The sequence below is a fragment of the Suncus etruscus genome, chromosome X (genome assembly GCF_024139225.1).
Source record: "Suncus etruscus isolate mSunEtr1 chromosome X, mSunEtr1.pri.cur, whole genome shotgun sequence".
In the NCBI taxonomy this organism is placed as follows: domain Eukaryota; kingdom Metazoa; phylum Chordata; class Mammalia; order Eulipotyphla; family Soricidae; genus Suncus; species Suncus etruscus.
In genome coordinates, this window is record NC_064868.1 from 125,625,462 (window position 1) to 125,648,733 (window position 23,272).

Genomic DNA, 23,272 nt, shown 5'->3' on the forward strand with positions numbered 1-23,272 from the left:
CTAAACACTTGTAAAATTTATATGGAACAATAATCTTCCATTATTAAGGCAACTATTAAGAAAAAGAGATGAGAGGCTTTATTTTTCTCAATCTCAAACAGTTGAACAAATTCTTTAACAAGTATTGTTGAGAAACTGGTCAAGTACTTGCAACAAAGAAAAAACGAATTCAGATCTCTTGCTAATACCATGCACAAAATTAGATCAAGTGGATTAAAGACCTTGATATCAGGCCTGAATCCATAAAATATATGGAGAGAAACAGTGAGAACTCTATTACATTGAAAGTAAAGGCATCTTTAAGAATGAAATACCATGACCACGCAAGTGGAAGCAAAGAAACAATGGAATTAAATTTTAAAAATTAAATTAAATTAAAAAGCTTCTGCACTTAAAAGGAAATGATGACCAGGATAAAATGACTGTCCACTGGGGCTGGAGAGATAGTACAGCAGAAGGGCGTTTGCCTTGCACACAGCTGATCCAGGAATTATGCTTATTCAGATCCTGGCATTCCATATGGTCCCCCGAGCCTGCCAGAAGTGACTTCTTAGCACAGAGCCAGGAGTATCCCCAAATAACACCGGGTGTGACCCAAAAAACAATCAAACAAACAAACAGAAACATAAAGACAGTCCTTGAATGGGGAGAAATTTTTGACTACCAACCATCTGATAAGGGGTTACTATAAGTGATAGTACTATCACTGATAGAACTTTATAAGAGAAGAAAACCCAATCCCTGCAAAAAGAATGGAGAAGCGATAAACAGAGTTTTCCTCAAAGAAGAAAAAAATGTCTAAGGTTCATGAAAAAAATGTGGTAGGGCACTGCCAGGAATGACTTGAGAGCAGAGCCAGGAGCAACCCCTAAAAGCCACCAGGTTTAAGCCCCCAATATAAGAAGAAAAATATGCAAACTTTTATTTAAACACCTTGATTACAAACATGATTGTCATTCCTGGCAGGCTCAAGGACCTGAGGTCTGTCCTCTGCTGCCTGCAGAAAACACTTAAAAATCCAGGAGAGACACAGGCTCAGAGTAAAATGATAGACACAATTATACAAGCCATTGAAAAACAAAAAGCTGGGACAGCCATAATTATATTAGAACAAATTGCATTCAACCTCAACACAGTACTCTGAGACAAAGATGGACACTACTTACTGATCAGGGAAACATTAAAGCAAGACGTATTCATATTGATCAACATATTGATCAACCAAGTATAGAGTCAGGGGGTCTTTATTCAGGGGCAGATGTCTTATATTTCACCTAGAAGGAGACCTAAACGTAGGTATTGCTGTGTTCAGAGAAAAAAAGGCAAGCGAAATACTGGGGAAATTGTTAAAGTTTAGCCAAACTTATATGACTAGTTGACAGGTTTATACTCATTCTTGGGTCAGGGTCAGTTTAGTGATAGAATTAGCAGTAGGGGATCCTGTGTTTATGGTTAGGGTTAACACTAAGGAGCTTTTAGTGTTATGTTTTTCTTTATAAGTTAAAACTGTAATCTACTATGTTCTTTGTAGTTAAGTTTTAGACATACAATGGTTTCAGCACCAATCCACCAGTATTGCCAGCTTCTCTTCACCAGTGTTCACAGGTTCCCTACGTACCAGAGATAGATCATCTCAAAGTGTGGAATTTGGAAGACTGGCTTACGGGGTCCTCAGGGCTCCTTTGCGAGCTGAGCAGGAAGGTCCTTTCCCAGGACCCCCTCTTGGGTTTGTGGCCACCTCGACGTCCTCTCCTTGTAAGGAAGTAAGTTACATGAATTAAGATACAACTAATGTCTCCTTGAATTCAGTGACAGCAATCACAGTCCCGGAAGTGCAGAGTGCGCCCTCGTGCTCCCCTCGCTCCTGTGCACTGTGCTTTGGCGCCTTTTTCTCAGCAACTCGCTCGGCCTAATACCCGGATAGACGTCTTCTGATTAGACGTGCACTGTGCTTTGGCGCCTTTTCCTCAGTAACTCTCTCAGCCTAATACCCGGATAGACGTCGTCTGATTAGATAGACGTTGTCTGATTAGACTGCGCTGTGCTTTGGTGCCTTTTCCTCAGCAACTCGCTCTGCCTAATAACCGGATAGACGTTGTCTGATTAGACTGCGCTGTGCTTTGGTGCCTTTTCCTCAGCAACTCGCTCTGCCTAATAACCGGATAGACGTTGTCTGATTAGACATGCACTGTGCTTTGGCGCCTTTTCCTCAGTAACTCTCTCAGCCTAATACCCGGATAGACGTCGTCTGATTAGATAGACGTTGTCTGATTAGATAGACGGCGTCTGATTAGACACCCGGGACAGTCCAAGGTCCTCGCATGTCCCCCCACCTCCTCAACGCCTGCACTTCCAGCTTCTGGAATCCTCCGAGGAGGCTGCGTGGACAACGCTGTGTGTGTGAAGGCCCCCCCCCCCCCGAGTCTTTCTGTGGAGGCACCATGGCTTCTTCCTCAGGCAGTATGTTCCAGAAAATGGCCGAATTCGGGCCTGACTCTGGCGGGAGAATGAAGGTCAGTGCCCGGGCAGGCAGCTAGAGTCAGCGGGACCGGGCTCGACCCCCAGATCCTCTAATTGTTGTCAGAGGCCAGGAGCCTCCCTCTGATTTCACACTGATGATTTCACACAGTGTAGTGTTCATTTTTATTTACATTAATTTTTGGTCGGGGGACCACACAGAGTGGTTCTCAGGACATACCTTCTCTGTGCTCAGGGATATTCCTGGTGATAATGTGGTCTTTAATCAATTTTTAAAAACTCCTTTCTTGGTGTTACTATTTTTGAAATTGTGGTTTTACTGATTAGTTGCAATTTTTCTGTACTAAAGAAAGAAAACAGTTGCAAGGAATGGAGACATGGTAAAGGGGTGCGTGCATCTCTTGCATGCATTCAACCCCATTTTAATTTCTGGAACTGCATATTGTTACCTGAACTCTACTAGGTAAACCAGAGCCAGACATTTCTTGATGATGCCCCAAACAAAATAATAAAACCAAACACATGTAAGAAAACAAAAAAATGCTTACCTTTGTTTACCCCAAATTTTCTAGCCAATTGCCCTACTATTTGTATGATGCTTGAGAAGTCAGTACCATAAAAATCAATTGTGTCTGGAGCAATAGCACAGCAGGTAGGACGTTTGGCTTGTACAGGGTGACCTGGGTTCAATTCCCAGCATCACATATAGTCAGTCCCCTGATTCTGCCAGGGGTGTTTCCTGAGTGCAGAGCAAGCCAAGAGTAATCACTGAGCACTGCCAGATGTGCCCCCCACACCAATACAACAAAAGCAAAACAATTTAAATCCCTCATCACAGGTGATAGCGCAAGGCATACTCTTGGCTTTGCTTGCAGAAATCACTCTGGTAGGCTCAGAGGACCATATGGGGTACTGAAATTTGAACCTATTGTTAGCCATGTGCAAGATAAATGCTCTACTTTCTGTACTGTCTCTCCAACCACATTTGTGCTTTTTATTTTATTTAGTTATTCTTTTTCTTTTAGGGAGTTACTATCGTTAAACCAATAGTTTATGGTAATGTTGCTCGCTATTTTGGAAAGGAAAGAGAAGAGGACGGGCATACCCACGAGTGGACGGTGTATGTGAAACCGTATATAAATGAGGTAGGCACTTGTTTCTTCTATGATCATCTTCATCTACAGTTGGTTTACATAAAATTAAATTATATTTCACCATAATATTTCTAAACTTATAATTTTATAATAATTTTGCTGTTCTTTCCATTTTGCTGCTGAATTCCAGAACCTAGAATACAGCCTAAATAATATATATATATATATATTTAAAAGGTACTTATTGAAAGAGGGGGCTGGACAGATAGTGAAGAGGTAGGTGTTTGCCTTGCACACAGACCATCTGGGATGAAAGGTGGTTTGAATCCAAGTATACATCATGACCCCTGAGCCAGCCGGGAGTGATATCTGCATGCAGAGCCAGGAGTAACCCCTGAGCAATGCCCAGCATGATTCCCCCTCCAAATAAATGCACTTATTGAATGGGTAACCTATTCCGTACTTAGAACTTTCCAAAATCCACAACCAAAACTTACATATGAGTATCTATATAGTGCAATATTGTTTGGCAATAAAAAGATACAAAAATACATGCTAATTCTCAATGAAAGATAATGAAAAACATGGTAAGTGAGAAAAAAGATAAAAGGCTATATGTTATGTGATTATACCAAAAAGAGTATTTGTCAGAAGGTAGAAAGGCTTTAGAGAAACCCTGCTAATGAGATTTCTTGGTGTGTAATAAAATTGATAAGTGTTTGGTCATGGATACACAATGTTAGGTTTACTAAAATCATTGAAGGCTACATAAATTACACTATGGGCAAACTGTAGGTCAGAATAACTCACTTGAATGGTTTTTTTCATTTAAAACTTTATTTCTGGAGCTCATTCCTGGTGCTGCTCAGGGCTATACAGTTCTCCTTCAGTTTATTCAACTTCAATTCCAAAATTCAAACCCCTCCCCTCAGGGAGAAAAATACGAACTGATTGAGATATAGTACCAAATGGGAAACAAATGGGGACCTGCTGCAAGTGGCTTCTGTCTTACAGATTCAGTGGGCTTCAATAACCCACTTCAGGTAGTGGATGAAACATGGACTGGCATACTAAATAATATTTAAGAAAATGAGACTACACAAATGAATTGTTTGGGTACCCAGCTTCTGAAGAGCGTGTAACATATTTAATCTTTAATCAGGGAGTTTTATATAGGGTAAAAGTCAATAACATGTATTAAGAAGAATGTTTACAATAACAAGGCAGAGTTTAGCAGTAAACAGTACATTAAGCTCTGGGTGTGAGTGGTAAGAATTCTGAGTTACAAGGAGGTCACAACTCAAGGCAGTTCTTAGCAAATTAACGTCAGGTGCAAACTAAAGAATCATTAACAAGTAGAAAAAATTCTAGGAACTTTATCTTCACTGGGATGGGTTATATTATTTTAGAGATCAAGTTCAAGAAAGAGCTAAATCCACTAAGGTGTAGTTTCCATTTTCTGGGAAGAGGTAATAGCCCAGAATCTGATTTCTGGCTAAGCCCTTGAATATCAGAAACTGAGGATGCAAGGACATTTTGAAAATGAGAAAACCATTGTCTTTGATTTTAGTGCTAAATATTATCCAGGAAAGGGGTTTTAATCAAGACTATATTTTGCCTGTAAATATCAGTAGAATGGAGAATTGGTTTTAAGGCCGAATAATATGAAGTTAATTTAATATGAGTTTCATAACACACATCTCATAAATATCTTTTGGGAAATTCCTCAAACCTCCATACAGGGGCAGGCTTTTTAAAGAACCCTCTAGGGTTCTCAATTCTCCACAACAGGAAAATCCAGGGATACATCTAGTGGGCCTGAGTACCCTTAAATGGAGATGTCTATGCATGGCCCGACATGAACCACTTCAAAAGGCATCAATTTACTTAGTTTTCCTGTGTGAATTTTCATGTGGACAGAAAGCAATGATTAATGAGTGAATGCCTTCCTACACTCCTAATATGTAGACTTCTCTTCTGTATGAATAGTCATGTCCTTAATAAGGAATGAGGATTGAGTGAAGGCCTTCGCACACTCCTGACATGAATAAGGCTTCTCTCCTGTACAAGTATTCTTGAGCCTAATAAGCGTTGAGGATTGAGTGAAGGCCTTCCCACATTCTTGACATGTATAAGCTTTTTCCTATATGAATTTTCTTGTCTCCAATAGGAAAGAAGAGTAATCGAAGGCCTTGCCAAAATCAAGACATATATGACATTTGTTGCCTTTCCCAACTTCTTAGTTTTAGGATAATTTGGGTGTGGCCTTTGACTCAGAGTGTTTTCACTTTGCTAACTGTCAGAGGAGTCTTGTGTAATAGGGGTATCTGAGGGTATATCACAGTGCTATGCACAGGGAAGTCATTGCCTCATTGATTGCCTGTAGGAGTCCTACTCCATGGAGAATGTTCTTGTGAGCCTCTTGACATGAGGTGCTCAGAGCAAACACATTTGGTTGCTAGGCAGAAAGTGACCCAACTGTGGAGTACTGAATCCAGGGACTGGAAGGACCAGGCTCAGGAGTGTTGTGACAAATAGACTGGGTCTCCACAGCGAGGACACTCTCATCATTCTGGCCTCCAATGGAACTGATGACCCCAGAGTCCTCATTTCCATCACTATACAGGCAAGTCTGTTCCCTCAAGGATGTGGCCCACAGCACAGTATCAAACAAAACAGAGCAGGTTTTGCAGCTTTCCAACTCACTCCTGTTTGGAGATTCCATCCCTGCTGTAGACATGCTGCATCTCAGCAATTTTTGTGGGTCATAGCACTTCACGAGAAGAAAGCGGAAGCACAAGTGGCTGAATATGAAATATGAAATAAATGAAACCACACAGAGATTGTGGGCTCAACTCGTTTCTGGCAGGAGTGCGACAAGTTCAATGTTTTGAGCATGGGAATTTATAGGGGTAAAATTACCCACAGGTGAAGAATAATTGTAATCACAAAGCCTAGTATTACAATAACAATACCTAAGCTATGGGTGTGACGTACAAATTCTAAGTTACAAGAGAGAAGGTCACAACTCAAGGTAACTCCTTGCAAGCTTACTTTAATTGCAAAATCAGGATTAGCAGAAAGTAGAAAATATCTAGAAACGTGATCTTTCTAAGCTGGATTCTATAGTTTTAGAGGTTAAGTGAAGGAAGGAACCAAATCCCCAAGAATGAGCTTTCTTATTTCTACAGGAGGGTCAAGATCCGCATTCTGGTTATGCCCTTGATTACCAGAAACTGCAGTAGCAAAGAGAAAAATTGTCTTTGCTTTTAGGACTGGCTATATCCAGAAAAGGGGGTTCTCTAATAAACTATGGTGCTGGAATTTCTGAGCCAAATATTTGATAGAGACCATTATTTTGCCTGATATATACAAAGGAGGGATAGTCAAATACTGGCTAAAATGTAATGCCAGGCGTCTCTTTGGAAATTCCTCAACCATCCATGCAGGGGAAAAAGGCGTCCACAGCAGGCCTTTTGAGGAACACCATGGGGGTTAAATTATTTCTACACACCAGGAAAATCTGAGGATACATCTGGTGGGCTGAGCCCCCTAAAAGCTTAGGTATGCTCTGGCACATTCCAAAAGTAAATTGTTGAATGGTGGAATTCTGCACTGGTGCTCTGCATTCTCAAAACATGTCCCTCTGCCGCCTCCCCCCAAGGGCTCCTTTTTCCAGCCACTCGATCAGTGTAGGCTTCATCCTGCATTGTCCTATGTCCCACAGGTGCTGCGAGGTCTCCAGCATCACATCCATAGAGAGTGTAATTTGAGAGGTGTCCAGGCATGGCCATTCATCTGAAGCGAAACTCACGGCCATCTCAGGGAACGTCACCATGTCCAGTCTTTATTTTATGGACTCCAGGACAGCCAGAGTGTCCGAGAGCTACCAGGGGTGACCCAAGAACACTGATTCAGAAGCCATTTATGAACACAGTGGGTGGCCCTGAGAACTGGAGTTTTGATGGTGTAGCCACATCTTAACCCTTCTGTATTATTCAGAAAGAGCAACAGAAAGTCAGTTTGCATGTATCCCTGTCTGAGCCCCAGGGCCGCTGGAGTTCTCAGAGCAGCTGCGCCAAGGCCAGAGAGAAAAATCATTCCTCCAGATGCCCCAGCACCCACAGGGACTCATGAACTGCACTCGCGTCACAGTGTAGCCTCTGAGAGTTATACCCAACATTTTAGATCACTTAGTTTAATTGAACTTAATTATATCTACAATTTGTTCTTTAAAATCAATTATAGAGTTCTTTGGTTTAAAAATGCTTGGGGTAGACTATATGGTAAAGCATAATTGAATAGAACATCATGTGTAGAATCAAATATAATGAAAATTGAGTGAATTATATGTATGTATGTCCTACTTTATTATGAATTGTGAAATAATTTTCAGGCTTCCGATGCTTTATTTTTTCCTGGTCTTTAGGAGGGCCTCATAGGCACAGTTAGTAATATTCAGGGGTTACTTCTAGCTCTGAGCGTAGGAATTGGTCTTTTTAGGGATCAAATATGGGTTGACCATTGACAAGCCAAGGCAATCCTTCGTTGTGTACTATTATACTCTAGCTCCTGTTTATTTCTTTTAAAGAAGTAAATGCCACATACTTAAAGGGAGGTATATTATGTAAAATTAAAGTACATATACTCAATGTATTTTTCTCCAAGTTTTTATGCATAATTCATTTCTCTCTGTTTTAGGATATGTCAGCTTATGTGAAGAAAGTCCAATTTAGATTGCATGAAAGTTACATCAATTTCTTAAGAGGTATAGTACGTTGTTTTTTACTTATAACAAAAAAATTAAAGGAACGAGAGAACTAGGGATTTACAATTATTTTATTTTTCTTCTCTCTTCAGTTGTTACTAAACCACCTTATGAAATTACTGAAACAGGATATGGCGAATTTGAAACAACCATCAAAATATTTTTCCTGGATCCTAATGAAAGACCTGTGAGTAATGTTACTCTTTGAAAATCTGTAGTTTTTAATACCTTTGTTTTTTGGTTTTTGGTTTTTGGCCACACCAGGTGAAGCTCCAGGGTTACTCCTGTCTATGCGCTCAGAAATCGCTCCTAGCTTGAGGGGCATATGGAATGCCGGGATATAGAACCACAGTCCATTCTAAGATATCTTAGAAAAAAAGCCCTACAATTTGTGCCACCACTGGGCCCCACGTTACCATTTTATTCAGACATATTTTATGTAAAGTTATGGCATGATATTTCTTTCTTTATTTAAACAACTTTATTACATACATGATTGTGTTTGGGTTTCAGTCATGTAAAAAACACCACCCATCACCAGTGCAACGTTCCCATCACCAATGTCCCAAATCTCACTCCTCCCCACCCAACCCCCGCCTGTACTCTAGACAGGCTTTCTATTTCCCTAGTACATTCTCATTATTAGGATAGTTCAAAATGTAGTTATTTCTCTAACTAAACTCCTCCCTGTTTGTGGTGAGCTTCATGAGGTGAGCTGTAACTTCCAGCTCTTTTCTCTTTTGTGTCTGAAAGTTATTAATGCCGTCTAGTTCAACCTTTATGGAAAGCAATATGACATGATATTTCTTGACTTAAATTAATAAATTTATCCATTATTAAGTGATGTACCTTTTGTAAAATCAATATAAATACATGGTTTGAGATTTTCTATGGAAAAAGACCAAGAAATCTTATTATAGCAGAAAAAAACATTTAAAATTTACCATTTACATATGTTTTCTATTAATAAATTGAGTCTACAAACTCTGTGATATGCCACTATTCAGTTGTTTTGTTTTTAGTGCCAAACCTAACTGTGCTACTCCTGTTGGGTTTGGCTGTGGGCTGCTGTGCCTCAAAGAAACTGAAGTACAGGGTTTGGGAAATTGGTCACAGTTGTGTTTGCCAGAGCACCAATATCCCTTCTATATTTACTTCACAGGTAACCCTGTATCATTTACTGAAGCTATTTCCATCAGATACCAATGCAATGCTAGGGGAACAGAAGGTGGTTTCTGATTTCTATGATGAAATGGCAAGTAGATACCATCAGAATTTGATTGTCTTTTCAGTTATAGAACTCTGAAGTCTTTGGACTTTTTTTTAATTTTGTCCAATTAGATATTTCAAGATCCTACAGCATTGATGCAAGAGTTATTAACAACATCTCGTCTGCTAACATTAGGCACCTATAAGCATGAAACAGACTGTAAGTGCCATGAATTCTTAATTTCTACTGAAAAAAAGCTTTATGATGTAGTAGAGTAAGAAAAGTATGTTTAGTGGTGACTAAGAAATTCAATAATTATTGAAGTAGATCTTTTAGTTTAAAAATCAATATATATGTATATATATATTAGAATTTGAAAAAGGACATTTGAAATTGTTTTCAAATTAGACCTCATTTCAGAAAGATAAAAGATAACCAGCCTCTCACATTCTCTAACATGCTTTTGTCTTTTATCCCTCTATTATATTTAAATATAGCTTTTTGTTCATCTTAGTTAATAACCTTTTTCAGTCACTCTCTGTTTTCTGCTCTTTGTTAAAAGTTTTGTAATGAATTTTAAAAATTATAAGGATGTTTGTAGATGATGATCAAGTCTGCCCTTTTTTAGTTGATATTATTTTATGTGGTATCAAATTCATACAGGAATGGTGGATACCAAACTCACAGACTGATAATCCTGGTAAAGCTTCCTCTGATTGACAGCACCTCAGATTTTCCTACTTATCCCCCATGCAGTTACTGCCAACCATCCTTATTTCGCATTCCAGGTGGAACCTATTTGTCACTGACCATGTAGTTTCTCTTTAGCAGTTCTGTGATCTCTCATTCATTGGTTGTGTACCAGGCATAGTATGTTTCTGAGGATAGAGTAGTGTCCAAATCAGACAAAAAGTCCTCCCTGGAGGCTAAAGAGTTCATACAGGGATTGAGGGACTTATCTTGGATGCCACCAGCCCTGGTTCAAATCCCTGACATCACATATAGTCTCTTAAGCCCTGCCAGTGTTCACTCCTAAGCACAAAGCCAGAAATAACCCTTGAGCACCCAAGTGGAGGGCCCCAAGTCTCATACTCCTCTCATAAATTCTATGTCCTCATGGGAAAGACTTACTATTTAAAGAAACTTGACTTTAAATAAAAAAAGCATAAGGTAGTGAAGTAATGATAAAATTAAGGAGGAGAGGAAACATCTTTCATGGAGGAGATGGACTTTTAAATATCTGGTCAAACTGCTGCTTGAAATGGTGGCATTTGAGAAAATGCTTAATAGAGTGAGCCCAGTGCTTACCTGAAGGAAAGGTGTTACCTGTAGGAAGAGCTCTCCAGGAAGAGCATGCCAGCATGCCTTGCTGAATAGTCAGGAGGCAGTCAAAACTCAAGTAGAGTGTACAAGGCACTGGGCATGAGAAGTGAGGGTAGAGAAGTCAATAGGGGGTAGGTCCTTTGTTTTGGAGGTAAGCCTGGCTATTCTCAGAGCTTACCCATGGCTCTGCTCAGAGATCATACCTGCCTTCCCTTTGTACAAAGTTCGTGGCCCAGAATTCGGTCATATAATGAGTTGTTGGTAACTGTGACAACTTCAGATTATTAAACTGAAGGCGTTATGAAGTTACTTTTGAATTTTGAGAATAAAGGTGACACTATAAAACTAATTTAAAAAAATCACTTGTCTTAGCTTTTACTGAGAAGAGGCTATAAAGCAGAAAGAATAGAATTAGATCAAATCATTACATAGCTCTTCCAGTGATATTGATCGTACTAGAATTGGAGGCAACCAAAATGATAGCAATAGTAGCAATGAGAAGAAGTTGGATTCTGATTCTATTTTGAAGATCTATAAAGTTGGATTTTCCAGTATAATCGAATGAGGGATTGGAAATTGAGGGAAGAGGGAATAAAGTTTTCTAAACACTTGATACAGCACTGCTGGATGGTGGTCCCCAGGCTAGCAAAATCAAGGTACACTATGTCATGAATACTAAATAGATGTGAACCCTGAAAACTATTATATCGCAAATGCTGGTTTCTTTACTATTTAAAGAGCTCATGTACATCAAACAGAACAGCTAATAACCCGGCAGAAAAAATGGAAATAAGGCTGGAGCAATTGTGCAGCTGTAGGGTGTTTGTCTTGCACGTGGCTGACCGAGGACAGACCAGGGTTCAAGTCCAGCATCCCATATGGTCCCTCGAGCCAGGAGTGATTTCTGAGCTTAGAGCCAGGAGTAACCCCTAAGCGATGTGGGTGTGGCCCAAAAAATGAGGGAGAGAAAGAGACAGAGACAGAGACAGAGAGGCAGAGAGACAGAGAGATATTAAGGAGGTCTATATAGAATGCATTCAACTAATTAGGTTCAATAGTGTATTTTAAAATAGTCAAGTGCTTCTCATGCCCAAGTTTTGTAATTTGGTCTGGTTTTGTTTCTAATTTCAAACCATGCTTATTTTCAATTGCAATACCACAGACATATTTTTTATTTTAAATTTTATTTTATTGAAACCATTGTGATTTACAAAAGTCTTTCATAATTGGGTTTCAGACATACAATAAATCAGGTCAATTTTACCACCAGTTTTGATTTCTCTCCACCAATGCACCTGACAGGCTTTCCAGTTCCCTCATTCATTCATTCATATGGTTATGATAGTTCTCAGTGTAGTTATTTCTCTAACTGCACTCACCACTCTTTGTGGAACCACAGACATCTTATCAAAAGGACTCCAATGCTTTTATGATGAGTCCACTAGATGGCACTCGGATGAGAGTGCATTCTTTTGTTGTCAAACCCAATCAATGCTGCTCTAAATGGAATATTTAAAAGATGTATTCTATTTTGCAGTTATGATTTTTCTTTAGAAATGTAACCAAATAGCTTTGTTTTAATAACACTATTTTTATTTTTTGTTTAATGTTTTATCATCATAAGGTAATAAGATTCTTGATGTACCAGGCAGTGTATACTTTATATACATTAAGTCATTTAAATAGATGTTAGGTGGTATTTCTACTATCATCTCGATTCTAGAAATAAATTTTAGAGATATAAGTAGCTTAAGGCGTCGGAGTGTTCACACAGTGGGGAAGGTGCTTGCTTTGCACATGGCTGACTCGGGTTCAATCCTCTGGCATCCCATATGGTCTCCCAAGCCAGTAGTGATATTTTGAGCTCCAAGAGTAAACCCTGAGCATTACCGGGTGAGGATCCCCCCAAAACAAGAAATAATATATGGTTTGCCAGACAGATCTATAGAGGGAAGGATATTTGCTTTGCACACAGCCAAGCAGAGTAAGCCTTGAACATTGCAGGGTATGACTCAAGACCTCACACACACACACACACACACACACACACACACACACACTGAGTTCATTTTCAAAGTTTGATGTTGTTTTTGTATTTATCTGCACATAAATTTAAGAATTATTTTAATGGGGCCGGAGAGATAGCATGGAGGTAAGGCGTTTGCCTTTCATGCAGGAGGTCATCAGTTCGAATCCCGGTGTCCCATATGGTCCCCCGTGCCAGCCAGGAGCAATTTCTGAGCCTGGAGCCAGGAATAACCTCTGAGCACTGCCGGGTGGGACCCAAAAACCACAAAAAAAAAAAAAAGAATTATTTTAATGATTATGTGATTTTAAATATTTATCTTTTAGGTTTTTTATTTAAGAATAGTTTTAATATATCTACTAGGCCTCTTTCTTCCATTTCTCTTATTTTTGTGGAGTTTCAGTCTAGTTGAACAAGTGTTGACAGGGCCGTGTTCAGGTCTCCCACAATTATTGTGTTATTATTGATGTCCTCTTTCAAATTTGTCAATAATTGTATTAGATATTTTGCTGGTCTCTCATTGGGTGCATATATGTCTAGTAGTGCGATTTCTTCCTGTTGCACATATCTGTGAAATTTTACTATACATGGATTTACATGGAATCTATTATGCTGAGTGAAATAAACCAGAGGGAGAGAGATAGATGCAGAATAATCTCACTCACCTGTGGGTTTTAAGAAAAATAAAAGACATTTTTGGCAATAACTCTGAGATAGGAAGGCTGGAAGACACATCTCACAACATGAAGCTCACCACAAAGAGTGATGAGTGCACTTAGAGAAATAACTAGTTTGAAAACTATCATAACTATGTGAATGAATGAGGGAAGTAGAAAGCCTGTCTAGAGTGCAGGATGGGGTGGGGTAGGGAGGAAGGAGATTTAGGACAAAGGTGATGGGAACATTGCACTGGTGAAGGGGGGTGTTCTTTACGTGACTATAACCCAACTACAATCATATTTGTAATCAAGGTGTTTAAATAAATATATTAATAAGAAGAAAAAAAGAAAAGATTTAAGATTATCATAAATCGGGCCCGGAGAGATAGCCTCGCGCCCCCCACCCTGGGGTCGCGCGTCACTATTTGAGAAGCTCTGTCATAAATAGTTGAATGTCTCTGAATTGTGTACCTCACTGTTTCTACGTTACTAAGTATATGAATAAAAATGAAATGTTTGTTGAATCTTAAATTAAAAAAATTAGGGCCCAGAGAGATAGCACAGCGGCGTTTGCCTTGCAAGCAGCCAATCCAGGACCAAAGGTGGTTGGTTCGAATCCCAGTGTCCCATATGGTCCCCTGTGCCAGCCAGGAGCGATTTCTGAGCAGACAGCCAGGAGTAACCCCTGAGCATCGCCGATTGTGGCCCCCCCCCCAAAAAAAAAAAAAAAGTAGTGACCAGAATTTCTCATTTTGGTGTTTCGGCCACACCTTGTGTGAACCAGGGTTATTCGTGGCTCTGCACTCATGATCACTCCTGGCACGTTTGGGGGACTATCTGGGATGCTTGGGATCAAACCTGGGTCGTCAGTGTGCAAGCAAATGCCCTCCCTGCTGTGCTATTTCTCCTACCCTCGGAATTTCCTGCTTAGTTCTAGAAACTATTTTTTATATATAATGTTGCAAGTCAGCCCCTGAAGAGGTTGACTGATGGAGGGATGAAGGATGAGGCCTTTCTCCTCCAGCTCGGACCACACGTCTGTTACCCTGTTCAGTCGGCGGTTCTGAGGTGAATGCGGAGGGGAAGAAAGCCAACAGGCAGGCAGTCTTCCGAAGAAAACAGCTCTTTATTCCATGAAAAGGCCAAAGCCAAAAGGCCCAAGAATAGGTCCAGGACAAAAAGCCTCGTGCCTTCTACAGACCCTTGTTTTAATGCCCCAGGATCAGGTACCACCCAATGGTGGGAGCAGAATCAGGTACCACCCTAGGGTGGGAGCAGAATGCCAGGTCACACCCTAGGGTAGGGTACAATCACCTATCAGGGTAGGGTCAGTAACATAATAATCCCATTAAAATGTTTACATACGGCCTAAAGGTAAAGTGGCGCTAAAGGTAAGGTGCTTGCCTTGCCTGCGCTAGCCTTGGACGGACCGCGGTTCGATCCCCCGGTGTCCCATATGGTCCCCCAAGCCAGGAGCAACTTCTGAGCACATAGCCAGGAGTAACCCCTGAGCGTTAACGGGTGTGGCCCAAAAACCAATAAATAAATAAATAAATAAAATAAAATAAAATGTTTACATACACAACAATTCCCCTGTTTGTTTTTAGTAAACAAACAATATTGTCTACAAGTATTAAAGGAAAAACTAGTAAATAATAAAAGAGCAGCCGTTTGATTAAGCAAATCATAGGAAAATGGAAATAAAAACTTCTAACCTAAACAAAACATAGAGTGTCTAAAACCAGAAACATGTATCAAAGAATCAACTACAAGCTCCTAAGAAGAAAAATCTACTATGTACATACATCCTTTAAAGAGACGCCAGAAAGTTTGTGTAGCAGGCAAGAAGTAGCATCTTTTCATTATTTGTTGTTGTTGGTTTTTGGTATTTGGTTTTTGGGTCACACCTGGCAGCGCTCAGGAGAGACTCTGGCTCCACGCTCAGAATTCGCTCCTGGCAGGCTCGAGGGATCATATGGGATGCCGGGATTCAAACCACCATCCTTTTGCGTCTAAGGCAAAGGCCTTAACTGTTGTGCCATTCTCCAGCCCTTTTCCATTCAAGTCCAGGTAGACCAGAAGTTGGGAGTTCAGACTTTCTGACCTACCTTCCTGGGTTTAATGTTACATATCTTAAGTTACTCACATTTCATCATAGAAAAGAATCTAAAAGTGATGGAATACTTGTTACACTATAACATAAGCTACACATGTGGGAAAAGTGAAATAGTTCTTTAAAAGTATTTTCCTTAGTTGCAGAACTTGAAATGAAAACCAGAAAAAAAATAGAAGCTGCCCAAAAAAGGACAAGCCTTGAAATTGCAAAATTTAAGGAGAGATTAAAAGCAAACATGGAAGCTATAAATGGTTTAAAAAATGAAATTAGACAACTTAAAGATGATCAGGTAAATGAAATATGAACAACTGTGAAGAGAAATTCATTGACAGTTGAATGACAATAAAGTGAATTTTAAAGGAGAATGGATTTAAGGGGTATAATGTTACTTAGGAAAACTGCATATATAGTTGTTGATCATCGATTTCTCAGCAGTGCGGGCAAACTGTAACCTTTAAGTACTCTTTCAAGAAATATGTGTGTATAATAAATGAAAGCCGTATGTATTTATTGACCTATTGCTAGCTAATTCCCTGATGTTAAGCACAGTTTGAAATTTTGTACTGCCTTATATCTATTGCTTATTTTGTGATAGGCATCAGAATTTCATAGTAAAGTCTGACTTGTACAGATTTTGTAGACTACCCTTGTAGTTAGAATTAGTAGTAAACTTAATGTATATTTACGTTCTTAAGTTCTTGTCGTATCCTCACATTTTTAATCTGATGTACTCAATAAATATGATTTTTGGTTTCTGATCCTGTGCTTGATGTGTTTCTTCCTTTTGGAAGCACTTGCAGAGTTCTTGGATTACAGTTAATTGATCATCATAATCATAGTTATAGTGTTGTGACCACTTCTGGTTTGTTGTTTATGGGCCAAACCCTGCAGTGATCAGAGGTTACCCCTGGTGGGACCCGGGGACCATATAGGGTGCCAGGGATCAAAAATAGATCACGTGCATGCAAGGTAAGCACCCTACCCACCTTGCCCATGACCATGTCTCTTATTAGCATATAGAAACACTTTATAGCAACTAGAAAACTATTATTGTTTTTTGTAGAAAAATATTTAATTATTCATGTTTACAAGATTCATATAGGAAACATGTACAGAAACTTCATATATCACTGCGAATATCTTTACTTTTTCCTTCATAGCCTTTCTTGCTCACATTACACAATTACCCAATGTGTTTGTTTTGCTGTTTGTTTTTGAAATATACCAATCGTATATTGGTATACTAAGGAACTACTCCTTGGTCTGTGCACAGGGGTCATTCCTAGCAGCGCTCATGGCACATATGTGATGTTGGGTATTTAACCAGGTCTGGAAATAAGTAAGGCGAGTGTTATAACACTGTCTCTCCATCCCGTAGCTCTGCTTTGGGGCTAAACTCAACTATGAATGGGCTATTCCCAGGACCCTTGGAGGAGCTGCCTCCCTGGCCCTTGTAATACCTAATTTTAGGATCTGGACAGTAGCACAGCAGGTAAGTCACTTGCTTTGCACACTGTCAACTAGTGTCCAATTAGCAGCATCCCATGTGGACGCCAACCATGGCTAGTAGTAATTGGTGAGTGCAGAGCCAGGAGTAAATAACCCTTGAGCATCCCCAGTGTGGCCCAAACCCAAAATGAAATAATACTAAATTTTAAATGCAATAGTGTTTTGACCCATCTTGGCAACCTAGGGACAGGAATCCCTCCAAAAAGGCATTTTGGAAGCATGTGCATTACCCAGCACCCAAAATGGCAACATTGCCTATGCATAATGCAGAAATTCTACTCTATTGAGTCATAACTAGGCCCTTGCAGCTATTTGCACTCTCTCTGCCCCAGTAGATCTGGTTACTGTTGCTTTATTTTTTCCATCATGGCACTTATAGGTGTGCTGGGACTACACCTCTGCAGTCTGAAGTTTCTGACAGGAGGCCCTCTGGAGGGAGTGGCCCTTCTAGTTGTCCAGGCCTCAGGGAGCTTTCCCTGACTCTTATCCCAATGCACACAGTTCAGAGTGGGGCTTAAGGAGTGTATCAGTAAAGCTAATGGGGGATACGTCCAGGTCATAAGTACAAAGTTATCCTCCAGATGACGCCCTCAAATCCTCAAATGTTTGGGCTCATGGTCCCAAAGTTCACAAAATTAAGTTGGACATTATACATGGATCAGTAGCAGGGTTCAAATATAATATGAAACCACTTTGCTTCTGTCAGGTCTTATTTCTGTGTTGTCTTTCATCTTTTTATGTGTGGCCACACCCAGTGGTATTCCATATGGAATGCTCGGGTGGAATCTGATTTAGCTACATGCATGGCAAGGGCCCTACTCAATGGACTGTCACCATAACTCCTATCTTTAATGTTCATCCTTGGATCTCCCCATTCATATCTCACCAAGTTTTAAAACTCCATTTTAAAGATCAAAGGATTGAATAGATATTTTCCAAATAACATAATCCAGATGACCAATAAAAACATGACATGTTCCACTTCAGAAATTAATAAAATGCAAATGAGAACCAAAATGAGATTTTCACATGGAACCACCAGTGCTTCTCAAAGTTACTCTTTATTGTGAGCTCCAGAATTATTCATACTGTGCTCAGGGGTAGATATATGATAGTGAGGATCAAATCTGGTTCAGCCGCATGCAGGGCAAGTAAATTCACTGTACTAATATCTGGCCTCTCATTAGGATGATATTTTTGTTTTGTTTTGGGGCCACACCAAATAGCACTCAGGGATTCTCCTACTCAGCACTCAGCAATTATTCCCGGCAGATTTAAGTACCATATGGGATGCCAGGGATCAAACCAGGGATTGCACCTGGGTTGGTCATGTACAAGGCAAATGCCCTACCTACTGTGCTATTGCTCTGGCCCCTTAGTAGGGTAATTTGAAACAAATTAGAAAGGATGCTAAGGAATTGTACCACTCTTACATTAATGGCGGGAATAAAATGTGGTGTGACCACTTTGAAAAATAATTAACAGTTGGTCAGAAAGCTATTTACCTTGTTACTCAGTAATTCAACTTCCAGGTATATTTCCCCAAAAGAAAATATGATCACAAAAGCATGCATATGAAAGTTTCTCATCAAAAAACAAGCAACTTCAAATGCCCATTAACCAGTAAGTGAATAAATGGTATAGCCATCCAGTGAAATATCATTATACCAGAACAATAGAATATCAGTCAGATTCTACTTGAAAGAATGAAGCTTGAAAATGTGCTGAGTGAAAGAAGTCAAGCACAAAAAGCCACAGATTACAGAATTTCATTTGGGAGAAATCTTCAGAACAGGCAAGTCCACAAAAACCCGGTTGATAAGTTTTCCTGGGGAAGGGAAGAGGGGATTTCCTTGAGGGGTGATGAAATGTTCTGGAATTAGTGTTGATGATTGCACAACCTCATGTCTTTACTAAAACCAGAGCTGTTTCTCAAGCAACTTTAGAGTGCTTTCACTTATACTCAACTTTAGCTCAAAAGTGGCTTTAAATATTTGCCAGATGTTTAATCCACCAACAATGGGATTTTGACTGGTAATCTACAACTCTAGACTTTTCTGCAACAATAATACTAATTGGTCTCATGTTCAAAGCATTAGCATCTTTGAATTGTCTGTTGTTCACATCTACGTATGTCTCAAGTCTCCTTTCTTTAACTAGAGTAATTTGAGACTGTCAAATAGGAATACCAGGTGGCATGAATGAAAACATTGAGATAAGAATCTTGCTGCCCTCAGAAAATGAAAGAAGTGGGACTAAAGAGATAGTAGAGTGGGTGGGTTATTTTCTTTGCATGTGGTCTACCAGGATCTGATCTCCTACATCCCACATGGTCTCTTGAGGCCCCCAGGAGTGATCCCTGAGTTCATAGCCAGGAGTAAGGCCTGAGCACTGCCAAGCAAGCCCAATAAAGATAGATTCTCATGTTGTCCTGATAGATAAAATATTAAGAAATTGAGCATTTGAAATCTCATAGAAGGTATTTGGGGGTAACCTGTCCTTAGCATTGCCCTTAGTATCTTAAATTTTGCTGTGTATGTGCACTGGCTGATAGGTTTCTACTGTTTTTATTGCTATTATAATAACTATGAACAGAATAGGGACACTCCTTATAAAGTGTGCACCTTACCTGTGTGAGACACTGGGTTCGAGTTGGAATACACAACAGTTAAAAAGATGGAGGCCAGAGTGATAATATAGCATTTAGGGCACTTACCTTGTATACAGCCAACCTGGGATTGATTCCTGGCATTTCATATGGTCCCTGAGCATATAAAGTAATTCCTAAGTGCAGAGCCAAAAGTATCCACTGAGCATCACTAGGTGTGAACCTGCCCCCCACAACCCACAAAAGTTAAAACGATGCAAGGTCTTCTCAGATTCCCCTCCACTCTTATCCTGGATGCCCACCAGGAATAAGGAAACTAGGGCTTGAGTGATTGAAACTGGGAGGCCTTGAATCTTACAGACATCTAGGATCAGCGATGCCCACCTAGCAGGCACAATGATTGGCAAAGCTGTGAAGCACATGTTTGAGACTGAAGATGGTTCTAAAGATGAGTGGAGGGTAATGGAGTTAGCATGCACACTAAGAATGTACACATGGTTTTATATAACCTCTAAAAAAGATTCCGTCTTGTACATGTACCAGCCCTTAGAAGTCGACGTTCCCATAATGCCTGACTCTAATGATTTGCCTTCAGAAAAAAGGGAACCAGGCAAAGTTGTGGACAGCCTGGAAAGCAAAAAGATGAAATATGCTGAAGAAGATGGCTCTAAAAATGCTGGCATGGTCACCCATCAAGGAGAAGCCAAACTATCTAGCTCCTTCATCAAGTTTGATGATGATTTCTATATCTAGGTGTATGATTGGGTGAAAACATTCTAGATGTCATCATGATCGGCCAAATTGGTGGAACCATTACAGGTATAATTTCTAGATATAAAAATGGTAATTGAAGTATTGGGTGAATTCTAGATGTAAGTAATTGATATGTTATGCTTACTATCAGGTTAGTATATTGATAGAATTAGCATTTTAATTTTTCCTGTGTTTTCAGTTACTTTCCTTACACTTATCTGGAAACAAATGTATTATGAACAACTATGTCACTAGGATATACATTTTCTTTTAGTAAATAATTTAGTTTTCAAAAAGTTTTGTAGTGATATTATTTGAGCTTCATATTTCCAATTATATGAGATCTTATATGTTTCATTACAATTCAGCAAACTGTTGCTCATAATGTTTTTATAACACTCTCTGTGCCCTTTAGATGTTATTTAAGTGTTCATTAGGGGAATACCTAACACTCCCATTTGCACAGAAAGTTTTTATGGAGGTACTTGTGGCAAGATATCAAAATCAATAAGAGTTGGTGGGGTCAAAGAAGTGAACTTGAGAGTCAAATGTCAGGTTTTCCATGGGTGTTGGGAAGACAGGGAGAGGACATGCACGGCTCATGTTATTGGGGTATGCAGAAGGTTAGAAACTTTACCACACACAGATAATAAAAAGAGGCCATTGTCAGCATTATGGATCTGTGGGGGGTGTTCTGGGTTTGAGAGCCTCGCAATAAGGGTTCACCATATTCTCCAGAGCAACTACAAGTTATCTCCCATAGATGCAAATCAAAACTAAAATGAGATACCATCTCACACCACAGAGACTGGAACACATCACAAAGATCAAGAACAATCAATGCTGTCAGGGATACAGACTGAAAGGAACTATTATTCACTGATGGTAGGAATTCCATTTAATCCAGCCTTTGTGGAAAACAATATGGAGATTCCTCAAAAAATTGAACTCCAATATGATCTGGCTATTTCACTCCTAGGGATATACACTAGGAACTCAAAAATACATACAAAAATCCCTTTATCACACCTATATTCATTGCAGCTCTTTTTACAATAGCCAGACTCTGGAAACAATGAACATGCCCTTCAACAAAGGAATGACTAAAGAAACTGTAGTACATATACACAATGGAATATTATGCAGCTGTCAGGAAAGATGAAGTCATGAAATTTTTCTATACATGGATGTACATGGAATCTATTATGCTGAGTGAAATAAGTCAGAGGGAGAGAGATAGACACAGAATAATCTCACTCATCTATGGGTTTGGAGAAAGATTAAAGACATTACTGTAATATTGTCCAATAGATTTAAGGGCTGGAAGGGCCGAAAGGACAGGCTCACAATTTGAAGCTCACTACAAAGAGTGATGAACGCTGCTATAGAAACAACTACACTAACAGTTAGCATGACAATGTTAAAGAATGAGAAAAGTAGAATGCCTTATCATGGGATACTAAAATCATAGTTTCAAATAGAATATATATGATGATGCTTATATATATTTTTGATGTCAACAAAATACCACACATGAGAAAGACCCACACTCTCACTTATGGAATAGTTGATCAGTAAGATAACTTCCAATCTAGTACCTTGAGGGAAGACAAGACTAAACGAAGAAGGTCCCCTGATTTACTAGGTCTATTTCCCTACATTCAATAAATGCAGGATTGTCAACTGACTGTACATCTCACGACCACACGAGGGCGATAAAGTCAGGCTAATGTTTTCCAATTCAAGTTCTGCCAGTCCTCCTCTTAGTTAGGAGGCCCAAGAAAGGGATGCAAGCTTTAACTTCCCCCTTTTTCTTGTTTTCTTCTATAACCTCAATATGGGCTGCATTTGTTTCCTCAATTTTTGTTAGTGTTATCATTGTCTATTTTGGAATGATACTTTATTCAAAGCCCCTCAAGCCCCTTTTAAGGAGAATTTAAAAATGGCTGCATGGGGCTGCGGTCAGTCCATTTTACAGGACTCTGAGGATAAAATTAAGATGATGTCTTAAACACATTGATTAGAGGGCCTGCACTCAATGCTAACAATGATTTATATTTTAATTGTTGCTATTATTGTAGGCTAGACTGAAGCAGAAAGTTGTGGGGTTTTTTTAGGGGGTGGGAGAATGGACATGTTGAACACTTTGAAGTGATCAGGAACTACTTCTGGTTGTGTATTTTGGAGATTCCTCCAAGTGCTCAGGGACCAAACCCAGGTTTCCTATATACACAGTTTGTGCTACACCCCTTTAACCTATCTCTCTATCTCTCTCGTCTACAAGTTTTTTTTTCTTTTTTGGGACCAAGACAGGAGATGCTGAGAGGTTATTCCTCCTTGTGCTCTCAGAAATCCCTCCCGGCAGGCTCAGGGGACCATATGGGATACCAGGGATCACACCCAGGTTTGTCCCAGGTCAGCCACATGCAAAGCAATATCCACTGTGCTTATTGCTCCGGGTCCCCTCGAAAAGTGTTTTTTTAAGAAACATTCTCTGGAAAGCCAAATGCTCAGAACAGATGTGTTACATAAAATTAAAAGACTAAGGTTCCCAGAGAAAACCATCTACTCTGGTATTTGGGACCCTTTTTTCCCTCAATACTTTCCCAAAAGGAGAGTAAAGCAGCTCCATTCTCCAAATTTCTTGCAAGGGTTCAGAGTCCAGGTGGGAGGTCAGGTCTCAAGATTAACAAAATTTTTTTCTCAAATCAGACCTTTTTCTGTGGAA

General features: G+C 39.7%; 1 protein-coding gene across 2 annotated transcripts; it reads left to right on the top strand.

Annotated features, from left to right (window-relative positions):
* Nucleotides 1-2,462: 2,462 nt before the first annotated feature.
* On the top strand, nucleotides 2,463-15,978 carry LOC125999547 (YEATS domain-containing protein 4-like). 2 transcript variants are annotated; one of them, XM_049767628.1, is made up of 7 exons: nucleotides 2,463-2,513; nucleotides 3,504-3,623; nucleotides 8,274-8,340; nucleotides 8,433-8,527; nucleotides 9,503-9,595; nucleotides 9,682-9,769; nucleotides 15,812-15,978. In XM_049767628.1, the coding sequence occupies exons 1-7, from the start codon at nucleotides 2,463-2,465 to the stop codon at nucleotides 15,976-15,978; spliced, it is 681 nt and encodes a 226-aa protein (XP_049623585.1). The 2 variants fall into 2 exon arrangements, with proteins under 2 accessions (XP_049623585.1, XP_049623586.1); XM_049767629.1 differs by lacking the exons at nucleotides 8,274-8,340; nucleotides 8,433-8,527.
* The last annotated feature ends 7,294 nt before the right edge of the window (nucleotides 15,979-23,272 follow it).